This window comes from Columba livia, chromosome 2, assembly GCF_036013475.1.
Source record: "Columba livia isolate bColLiv1 breed racing homer chromosome 2, bColLiv1.pat.W.v2, whole genome shotgun sequence".
Classification (NCBI taxonomy): Eukaryota; Metazoa; Chordata; class Aves; order Columbiformes; family Columbidae; genus Columba; species Columba livia.
Genome location: NC_088603.1, coordinates 56,902,378 through 56,913,875, shown reverse-complemented (window position 1 = coordinate 56,913,875; position 11,498 = coordinate 56,902,378). Strand labels below are relative to the sequence as shown.

At 41.0% G+C, this 11,498-nt stretch overlaps 1 protein-coding gene across 4 annotated transcripts in view; it reads right to left on the bottom strand.

Annotated features, from left to right (window-relative positions):
• Positions 1-11,498, bottom strand: part of HECW1 (HECT, C2 and WW domain containing E3 ubiquitin protein ligase 1) — a 272,737-nt gene that overhangs the window by 5,715 nt on the left and 255,524 nt on the right. For all 4 annotated transcript variants that reach the window (XM_021293021.2, XM_021293020.2, XM_021293024.2 and 1 more), the window contains 3 exons: positions 10,275-10,421; positions 8,801-8,915; positions 7,361-7,559 (listed from right to left, as the gene is read on the bottom strand). In XM_021293021.2, the coding sequence (XP_021148696.2) occupies positions 7,361-7,559; positions 8,801-8,915; positions 10,275-10,421 (461 nt within the window). The remainder of the gene's footprint in view (positions 1-7,360; positions 7,560-8,800; positions 8,916-10,274; positions 10,422-11,498) is intronic.

The following is an 11,498-nucleotide window of genomic DNA, read 5'->3' as shown; positions in this document are numbered from 1 at the left end:
TGCTGCAAGTCTGGCCTTCAAATGCTATTTATTTGTAGTAGCCAAGGCAAAAGCAAAATATTTTGTGCAGAGCAAGCTGCCAACTTGACGACCCTCTCTTCTCCCGGTTTTATTATTATATTTACCCTCAGTTGGCAGCACCTTCAAAAGGAGCCGTGGAGCAGGTTCCACGCACGCCTCTAACCTTGTTGCAGCTTTTCTGGTAGCAGCAATTAGAGCCAGATGCACAGTGCACTTCACTGTGTGAGGTGCTATACAGATGTGGAGCAAAGAAACAGTTCCCTGCCCCAACAGTTCATCCATTTCAACTGACTGAAAAAGTGTAGAGCTCATTCAACAAATGGGGGAGCACATTTTCATTAAAATTGTCGCATTTTTTTTCAGTCAGCTTGGAGGTTTACATGGTGCTAGAAGTATTTCTGTTTTCTCTCGCTCTCTTTGATAGATGCGAATTGACAAAAATGCTACAAGAAGGAAATGTAGCCTCAATGGCTAACAGTGTCTAAGCTTCTGGCCCCTAGCATTTTTAGAAGCCATGAAGTTGTTTTACTTTTAGCTTTTCTATCTCATACTTTGATTCAATGCTATTTCTTCAAAACTGAAGTAGAAGAACCATCTTGGAGAAACTATTTGAAACCACCCTAGTCATCTCTTAGGCCACCCAGAAAGTGAGAAAAACATGATACTGGTATATGGGCTGGCCTGAGACTTGTGGATTCAGAGTTTTATCAAGCACCGATGGTGAATAATTAAAAGCAATCAGGCAACTGAAATAGCCAGAGGCAGGTAACCTTCCCTGCATAACAGAACTTCAATTAGGAGAGGTTTTACCATTCTTTTTCCCCTTCTGAATGAAGATTATTAGCTGGTCACTCTCGGAGTGTACAAAAACCACAGAATTTGTGGAAATGAGTTGGGAACACGTGAGTTAGTGAAAAAGGAACATTAATAAAGCCATATTAAACATGGCAGCTCCTATGTATTATCCATGAGAAGCCCTGCACTGTTTATCTCAGCAATCTTTGGCAGCATTGTTTCTACAATCTATTGCAAATATGTATCAACCACTGGGAGTTAATAACTGAAGGATTCTTGTAGTCCATTCAGAACGTATTTATCATAGGCAAGAGAGCACCATTCAGAGACAGCTGGTCTTGAGGAGCTCAGCTGCCTCCTCCAGAACTGGAAGCAGCATTGTCATGGTGGCTCAGGTGTGGATTCTGCTCATATAACTTTAATATCTCTGTATGGCACTTAACCCTGGCATATTTAACTGTATGAAACCACAACATCTCACACATTGCCATCATGCATCCTGTTGTATGATGCAGACATATCCACAGCCACTGACACTGGTGTTTACTTTCTTGCAGACATTCATCTTGACTGATGATTATCCATCTCATTCACACCGGTTATGAAACAACCTTGCAATGCTGTTGACTTTTAGTCATTCTTGACTTAGTCAAACTGAGGAAAAAGACCAACTCCTTTTCCTATATGAGGTTTACAGAAGTGGGCTCCTCTACAGAAGGTCACAAAGAATTTATTGTAAGGAGAAACTATTACAAAGAAAGGAAAACCAAGTTAACATGTCTAGAAACACTGAAGCATTTTGCCAAGCAATATTCTTGTGTTCTCCAGTTCAGAAACTTTATAGAAAAAATTCCTTTCACTCCAAATAACATCACCAAATATAAAATGAAAACTAATTTTCAGGAGTACTATGCAGGTTAGGCTTATACTTTTACTACTTAAGGTGCAAAACACAATATATTGCTAAGGCCAAAACCTGAGTTCTAGTCTGTGAAACTAATGTGGATCTACTGCAACTCCAATGATGCTAGTGAAGCCCACTCAGTCTTACAACAAGGTAATTACATGCAAAATTGTCTGGTTTACATTCAGAAATGGGGCTAATTGGTTCTCTTCTGCAAAGGTCAGACATGGTGTCTGCTTGTGTAACTGAGCAACATATTCTGCCTCATCTGAAATACGAGAGAGGGTTGGTTTGGACTCCTCATTCAGTGTTCCCCCTCTCCTCAGTACTGCTGTGCATAGCACATTTGCCTTTTGCAACTGAAAGCTGAAACCTTTATTTTCCAAACCAGACTAAAGACGAATTGCTCCATCGCCAGTCTGTTATATCATATGCTGTGTGATACAGCAGTACACAGGGCAATTAAGAGGGAAGGATATTTTCCATAACATTCCCTGTTGGCTAACTCTGTGCTTTGTCCTCCAAAGCAGTAAGCTCCTCCTGAACGATGTTGATCTCCTATTACTGACCTCAGTGAGATTCACTACAGCAAGCATAATCCAGAGGACACTTGCTGCACGTATCGGGGTGCAGTGCAAGAAAGAGTCATAGCAAAGAGAAAAGTCTTTCTTCCCTTGATTAAGCCTCCTACCACATAAGCCTGCTGACATTTGAGAGGGTGTTCAGGGAGTGAGAGGTCTGGTATAAGAATTAGATTGGTAAGAACTTTTATGGAAAGGATTCTGGCTTCTACAGAAGAAAATGCAAGATAAAGTCATGTAAACTAACTCTGACCCTTGTGTGCCCTCATCCTCCAGTAAGTAAAGCAGTAAATGCACTAAAAATTTCATTCTTCCTGGCAGTCTCTCTTTATTGCTCAAAGCAGATTTGGTGGGTCTGAACCTTTAATCTTGCTCACTGTTCATGGTGCTGTGCTATTTTTCTTTTAAGAATTCTCTCTAAAAATTATAAGCTTTTAAGATTTTTGCATTCTTCTTTTCTTCATCATTTCCTTTAATCTCCATAACGATGAGAGTACAAAGGCAGTAAGTGTGCACAGAATCCCCTCCTATCTTATTTATAACTTCAACCTATCAACTAAAATAAGCCTTGCATTCTAACATAGCCATGCTTGTCGAGCAGAAACTAGGCATTTCTCCTTTTCATCTTGCTTTCTTTAGATGAACCCACAAGCCACTCTTTGATCGATCTCAGGATCCACCGGTATCAACTTTTGTTCCTTTTGTTTATAAGAAGGAACACTTATACACTGTCTGGGAACCACTGCTTAACAGATAAGTGTAGATTTGTAGATGGTATTTCTGTTGTATGTAGGAAAAGAGGAAAGAGAAGAAGCACAAGAGATAAGGAATGATAAAAGACAGCAAAACACACAAAGTCCACTGAGAAAGATGGAAATGATGAGAATGAAGTTCTTTGCAGTCACACATAATTATTTTTTAATCGCTATATGGGATTCCGGTGTGATTAAACACTTTATCATCTAATAGAGAGGGACAGAATTCTCTTACAAAAGATCAGATATTCACTAGCACTGGTAATATCTATCATACATAAACCACAGACAGTATGGTGGTAATCACTAATATACTCTGCTGAATGAAAATCTCTTTTGATGCAAGGGTAGTTGCAGCTCAGCGCAGATGGGGTAAATTACCTCATTGTGTCAAATGTGATTATTTGAATTTCTGGGATACACGCTGAGGTCCCTACTTAATTAATACTCAAGCAGAAATAACCTAGGAGTTGACAGGAGTTTTGGCCAGGTGAGGAGCACAACCAGAAGATGAGGCAGTGGCATTTGTAGGCACTGGACACTTGCAGGCTGAGGTCTGAAGATGAGGGAACTGTTGCCTTTTATAGCTATGGCAGAAAACACTGCTAGTTCTTTGCACAGGTTTGGTTTGGGCCAGGAGTTCTGCTCCCACAGTATCAGATGAAGCTGTGTTATTCCAGCCAGAAAGCCACTGCCCGTTCATTTATGTTCGGTGGGGAACAAAGAATAAGTTCTTGTGAAACTACTGCTAAAACTGGTTCAGTGTTAAGTATCTGCCTTACCCAGGAAAGGTGAAGAGAGGTTTCCTGCTTTAGAAGAGCCTAGAGCTGGAAGAATTCTCCATCCATTCTTACTCAGGCAACCAGTTACAAGAAGTAAAATATGTAACTCCTTTATTTTGGGAGGAAGTTCTGCATATTAAAGAAGGAGTCTAAAACTCAACCTTGATGAACAAGTGGTTGAGCCTGTTACTTGTTCAGTGCTATTCCATTTGAGAAGCTACATCAGCTTGGAAGAAATCATGCTGCAGATTCACACTGACAGATCTGTAAATCTGGCAGTCTCTTTGGCACCTGCTTTAGGGTCATCATCTAGAGATATGGGATTACAGTAGACTCTCTGCCATTTAGTACTTTGACTTTCTAACGTGTGTGATCTCAAAGTAAATATAGATAGGAATAACGTGTCTGGTACACATGCATGCTCCAGAAATAAACCACTGGTGTATATCTAACTCTTATTTGTCTTACATGAACATATCACACCATCATTACCCTGTTCGTGTAGGGAAACTGGTATGGATGAACAAGTGCACCAATTTAGAATGAAGTTCCTGGATTATCAGCCTTCCTGAAAAAGTCTTGTTTATTCTCAGTTCTTTCAAGAAGCACTGTACGTGTTATGTATTAGCATTTATTCTTTGAAAAGTGTTGCATTTTAGAAATTTACATCATACTTATTTTCTGGGAGTGCCACATTGCCATCCCAAGTGCAAAAGCATGACCGGTTTAGGTATAATCACATCTTTGCTCACTATAAGCAAATGGCAGTTGCGTGCTCCATGGCCAAAGTGTAAGGACAAGATGTAAGGGAGAGTCACCTAAACTATTTCAGCCATCTGGAGCAGGAGTGAGAGAATGCAGATGGAGTCCTGGACTTTCCTGACAGAGCCAAAAGTTATCTTGATACTTTGTAACGCAGCTGAAAACCCAAAGGCCAGACTAACCCATCCCCAGTGACACACCATCGCCCTGGATGTCAGGAAAGCCCAATGCATCAGCTTTAATGCAAGTTCCCTAACACCCCTCACTGCATCACATTTATTGGGTCAGAGGTTAAGAATTAAGAGCAGTAATTAAGAGGTGCAATCCACACGTAAGTACATAAATTACTAAATGTGATGATTGCTAAGACTTTGAAAATGTGGAGCAGGAGTAACTCTCACCGTGAAACCGTAGGAATTTTTAGAGATGGGAATTTGTTGTGGTTTATGTTAAACAGCTAAAGTTAGTTACACTCGTATTATATCACAGGGGCCAAAAGGCCTACAGGATATGACATATGACTTTTTTTTTAGCCTCTAAGTAAATATGTAAGTAAATCTAATAAACACAAGCAAACCATAATCAGGAATTAAAAAAAAAAAGTTTAAAATAACATTTATTTAGTGGCTTAACTAAGGATTTAGGGAGCCTCGAGGTTTAGCCTGTGTGTTTTATGCATTTCTTAATGCTGTGTATACTTGGCAGCACCCCATAATTTTATAAAAATGCAGGTAATAATTCAAGGTGATCAAGCTGTGTTTATTCCCCATGAGCAAGTGTTGTTTCTCTTTCCCCCGGCTAAAATGAATGCAGAGCTCTAAGACTTCTAAAAGGTGCTAACAACTTTCACCTGGAAAAGAGGCCTCTTTCAGGGAGGGTGATCAGCAGACAAACATAAAGTCATTAATGCGAATATCTTGGGGCTAACTGAATCTAGGTCATAAGTAATGCCTAGGTTCACAAAGAAAGTTAAGCAGAGCAGAAAGAGGCCAATTACCTTTTCAGAACTTGATGGGTCAGCCCAGGGCATTTTTGTGTGCATGTGCTAAGGTCTACCCTCCCCTCTCGACCCTTCTCATCTGGAAGAAGTGCAGAGAGCTCTGCAGAAATGCTGTACAAGTCTGTGACTTCCAGTTGCTGCCTGTCACAGGCCAGGAACGCCCTTGGTCAGCTCTGAAACCCTAACATAGAAAGACTATATATATGCTGCAAAAGGAGGATCTTGCCTACGCAAAGCAAGCTGTAGCTCTCAGGCTTTCCACATTGCTGGCTGAAGCTCAGAAGGCCTGAGTCATCTCACTGACCGTACGCTTTTTTATCTGTTTTTAAATCTCAGTGCCTAAATCTAGCTTTCATGTAGGCTCTAGTTCTCCATATTGTCTCTGTAGAGATGTTATAGTTGATGGACATAAATCACAATATACCATGTGTGATTCAGCTGAGCTATTTTAAGTCTGTGTTCAGCTGAGATGAACGGTGCCTTAAAACCACTTCCCTTTTCCTGACTTTAGGGGGAGTCCATGCAAGATGTCAGCTCAGACTGTATGCTGCTATAGCACCCTGGTCCAGCTCCTGTCTCTCCCCACTGCATAAGCAGGAACCTGAGCAGGCTTGTACTAAGAAGGCGACCATATTTAGCCTTTCTCTCTCCAGAGGACTCGAGATCTGCTCAAGTCCATATCTTATAGTATACTTCTGGGCAAACAACGTGGATGGTAACTAGAAAGCTGGACCAGACCCATCATTCATTGATTGTCTGAATATATCTGTAAGCTTTGTGAGAAGAGATTTTTGCTTTGTGTCATGAAAGTAGCCTCCTTTTGACTGCAGCTGAAAGCAGATGATAAGAAGAGGAAGAAAGCATCCTCTGAAGGGCAAATATTATGTATACAGGTCATGTAGCAAAAGTATCTCAGAGGTGCTGAGATGCGGTCCCACGAAAAAAGCTCTGTAATTTCTGTGGGGCAGAGCCTCAAACAACTTTAGGTACATTCAAGAAAATGTGAAAAAGGATGAGTCCTGGTTACAGATAAAGTGCTGGAGCAGAACTCAAAGCTGAATGTGTCCCTGCCTGTGCCATGGTTCTCTTGGGTGGCCTTAGGCAAGTCAGACCACCCCTCTGTGCCCCAGTCCCTTTGTTCTGAAAAGGAAGATGTCCTCTCCTTCAGGAAACACTGTGAGGTCTGCTGACTCTGTATGACATACAGACTCTGTATGACTCTGTATGACATTATGGCTCATTTGCTCCTACTTGCCTGACTGAACTAGATGTAACAAATTGAGTATTATCACCATATGGTCTGAAGTCCCTTCACTAAGCTTCCTTGTGATGAAAAAGTGCAACTATCAGAGCAAATGAAGGGATTACACTCAGGTCTCTGGCCAAAACTCAGAGACAGGTTCTGGCTTCCACGGCTCTGTAAACTCACAAGTATTTTTACTAGTATTTTGGAAGTAAAGGGAACAGAACCAGTTGACAGGCTCCTGCTGATCTGGATCATTTCCAGAATCAAAATAAGAGAACACAGTTTGGACCTATGGAAATCTTTATCTTAATAATTTCCTAGGATTCAAAGTAGTTTAAATTGAGCGTGCAAATCAAAAATCTCTGAATGTAATTACAGAACAAATTGATAATTGTTCCTTGTTGTTTAAAGATGTCTTTATTCTGTTCATTATGTTTCACTGTCACAGTGCAAAAAAGTACCAGGCTCACCTTTCTCACAGCACTTCTGGTTTTGTATCCTAGTTGGGACATACCTTGGAAGGGAGGTTATTTTCCCCCATTTCTCTATGCAGAAGCGTCGTAGCCCATTGCTCCCTCGGAGAGCTGCAAAGCCCTCGTATGGCACACTTGATGTTCCAGTGACAAATTGCAACAACCGGAGTCTCTGCTCATTGTTAAATCTCTCCACTGCTGCCCAGAACCACCGTATTACTATGTGGCCATCATGGTAACCTAAACCAAGAAGCAAGAGAGAGAAATTAAAATGACCCCCTCTAAGTGGGAAGTGTAACATTGAAATATGTTCCCACTGGCATAGCACAGTAGATCTCTGACTGAAAATATCCTGACCTAACAATATATTTTGGGATGAGCAGTAGGTCCCAGCCCCCACCTTGTCCTGGCTGCGGATACTATAATATTACTATCTCATTTGAAACCCATAAACTCAAACAAATATTTGAGGTACATCGGCCTCTCACAAATCTCTTGGCAAGAACAGGGGCTACCTGCATGAGACATAAAAGACCAATTGTGATATGCCACACAGTGAGAGTCCTAGTGACTTAACAATTTCTGGTTCCAAAATAAATTATTTTTTGGATTGCAATAGTGTCCAACATATGGAGTAGAGTTTGCAAGCCCTTCCCTGGCAAAATTCCCACCTGAGGGGCTCTGTGCCTTGGTTTGTGCTAGTGAAAGCCAGCATAAACCCAGGCGGAATCTGCTTCAACAGCTAAACAGAAAAAAGTAGGACAAGAATAACTTGGGGGACAAACTGTGCTTGTGGTAAGCTGCATATTTCAAGGTATAATAACAAAAAGGCTGGGCAGTGAGCAGCAAAGACTTAAACTTTGTATTTCAGGGGAGGATTTGGGAGCTTCAGGGACTTTCCTTTTGTAGTGCTGAATTTGTAGATTTTACATTTATCCATCATCCAAGACAGCCTGGATAAACTGTGCTCAGCATTTAAAGCAAAACCGAGGTAAGTATTAGAGAAGGGAAAAAATCCAACTTGACACAGTTTAGGCTGAGGGGGTTATCTGTATTTTGTTGAAGTGTAGTTGGGAATCATGAAATTCAGCTCTTGAATTCTGCTCCCTGCTGAAGCCAACAGGACTTGTTATACCACCTTCAGTGAGGCCAGGAGTTCATTCACAGTCATCTGAGTAACTTTCAGATCTAATATTACAAATCCTTTTCGGTCCTTAATAGTCAAAACTCCTGTTAAATCATCAGGAATTGAGTGTGTAAAATCTGGATAGAAGTAGCAGAAGCAATTTCAGTATTATTACACCTCTTGATCCAAACCAAAGATCTTAATTATTTTATTTCATGAGTTACTCTTCACAAAAACTTCCCGATCAAAACAGGGCATTTCCCTCAGGAAAGACAGAAGGAAAAGATGGACCAACTCTTTCACACTTAAGGCTGAAATTGGTCAAGATATTAGTAAGCATCAGCAGGCAGTTTACCTCCACGATATTCTGTGTTGTTACGCCAGTCATTGAGATCTATTTCTGCAGTGCCAGCTATAACCAGCTCCAGTTCTCTGGCATCAAAAACAGAGACAAGCCTGGAGTCTACAACCTGGAACAAAAAACACTTATTAGTTTCAGACTGGATATAAAGCAGATGCAATGTCTTGTAAACTTATGAATTTGATGGCCAGCTCTTTATTCTGATGAAGTCTGCATGCTGACAGCTAACTTCTACTCCTCTGCTGATAAATCCATGCTCTTCTTCAGGGACCCTGCTGATATTTTGAGCTGCAAGCAATGATGACATATGAGATTTGACCTGAATGAAATAACACAAGTGACAGGACATAATGTGTGCAGAACATTCTTCATTGACACATTCCTTCTGACAGGTGATTTTGATAGCCAAATAAAGACTGGATTTGTAATAGGACAATTTATTTCATATTTGTTTTGCACCGGAATTTGATCACAATTGTGTAGGAATGACCTCAGGTCTTCATCCACTAAAGATGCAGCTGAGGTTCACTTTCTTCATTACATGAAACCAAAAGCTTTAACGGCGTGCAGTATTCACAGGGAGAAAAAACTAGTGAGCCAGATGCACACTTCAGTAAAGTGTATGGAGTCACTTAGCCAATCCTTTTCCACAGGAAGGGGCCGACCAGGTCTCTTCAGGTACAAAGCCACCCTCGCTGGCTTCACCTCCAGTAAATGCCAGTGCATGACTGCTTGGAGCCAACAGTTACCAGTACTATTCTGTCTGTCCATTATCTGCTGTTCCCTTTTCCAGGGTTGCCACTCTTCCAGTTTATTTCACTGTGTAAGACAGCCTTCAAATTCTATTATGCAGCTGCCAGGGCAAGATACATGTTTGAATATGATAAGTAAGGGGTGCAAGAATAGGTGACTACATGGGTTGGTCAGCAAAGCCACAGGTTTTCATCCAGTCTTTGGCAGCCTTTGTAGCAGCTCTGCCAGAAAGATGTTCTCAGATCCAGGTCTTCAGCAAAGATAAATTAGCAAAATCAGGGACAGCAATGGAGTGGCATCCAGGAATACCAGCAAGGTAATAGCTGACTGCATCCTAGGACCAACTTTACTGCAATGAGTGCCTGAAGATACAGTATGTCACACCAGCTCCTCACTGAAGTGTACAATTCTTCACAATCTTCTTTTGTATCACAGCAGGGTAAAACAAAATTTGCAAATGCCCACTTCTCTTACTATGTGAATGAAAGGCAGTATCTTTCTTAGCTTTACCATATTCAGAACAGACATTTCTTTCCTTTCTCCCTTCATGCTAAACATGAAGGTCCCTGTCTCTACAGGTCCATGCACACCAATTCCTCGCCATCTGTGTCTGTTTAGCTCTTTCCTAGGGTACCAATAAAGCACAGTTTAACCATGGGGTCTTCTCATTCAAATGAGGAATGGAAGACTGTGGGAGCATCGCTTTGTTACTTACTTCGTAGAAGCCACGGACCAGGGCCTCTGTTTGCTGAACCACTCCTCGTTCCACTCGCCACTTAACCATTCTCTCGATGTACTCTTTTTTGTTCTTTTCTGTCACCGCTGTATTTGCCCCTCCAGATTTCAACTCTCTTTCTGTCACCTACAGAACAAAGATAAATAGTGGCAGTAGCAATGTATGGATCACATTGCATCTCAATTTAAGTTACATTTTTAAAATGTTAGTGAACAATACAGCAGCCATATTTCTAGTTCTGGTCTTCTCGCCTCCTGTCCATTTGCAACAGAAACAAAAAGGATAATGAGGGCACACACCCTCAGCCCCAGCTCTAGCCTTATCCCCGGCTAAGCTCCACTGACCTCTACGTTACTCCAAACTGTACCAGCAAAGACTGATTTGGAGAGCACCATCCATCAGCCATGTATACTGTGCCATTTCAGCCTGTCTTGTCATTCTTCTCCTCTCCTTTCCCCCACAGAAGCTCCAGAGCAGGTGACAACCATACCAGTTTGCTACTTGCTGTAGTTATCAGAGCACCAGTATGGGAAACAACAGGATGGAGAGGGAATCACAGTATTGGAATAGGCAGACTGTTTTGTCAGCTTGAAGGGATATCTACTTGTCTCTTAAGCAACAAGTGCTAATAGAAGTGTTTACTCAGAAATAACAACAGCCAAAGAAGTCATCACAAAATGAATACACCCAATATGCTACCTAAAAAAGACCTGTACAACACCCTGCTCAGACGAAAAAATATCGTCACTGTGGGATCCAGAGTTTGGTATCAGCCATTCAAATCTGAGAAGTGTTTGTACTGTAAATTATTTTTTTGTTTAAACCAAGAGCTATAGCATTTCATTGCATTTTAATGGTTAATTTGATTGGCTTTGGTTACTAAGCCTTAGGATTGAGAAGAGATCAATCTAGATTCTAGCCAGCAAGCACATACCCCTTCTCATGTGTGACAGAAAATAATATTTATCTTGCAATTATTTTTGCATTTAACCTAGTGGATTTTAAATCAGGAATGTTTTGCCTTCTCTTCATTTTTCTGCTGCTATAACAATGATGTCTAGCACAGATAGTAAATGAGCTGCACGAATACATACTTGTTATTTGTATTATTTACATATTATTTATCTTATTATCTATTTATTAGCCCAACAGACAGCACACAGCACATGTAGTATTTAGGTCACTTTGCTTGAGGGACCAGTT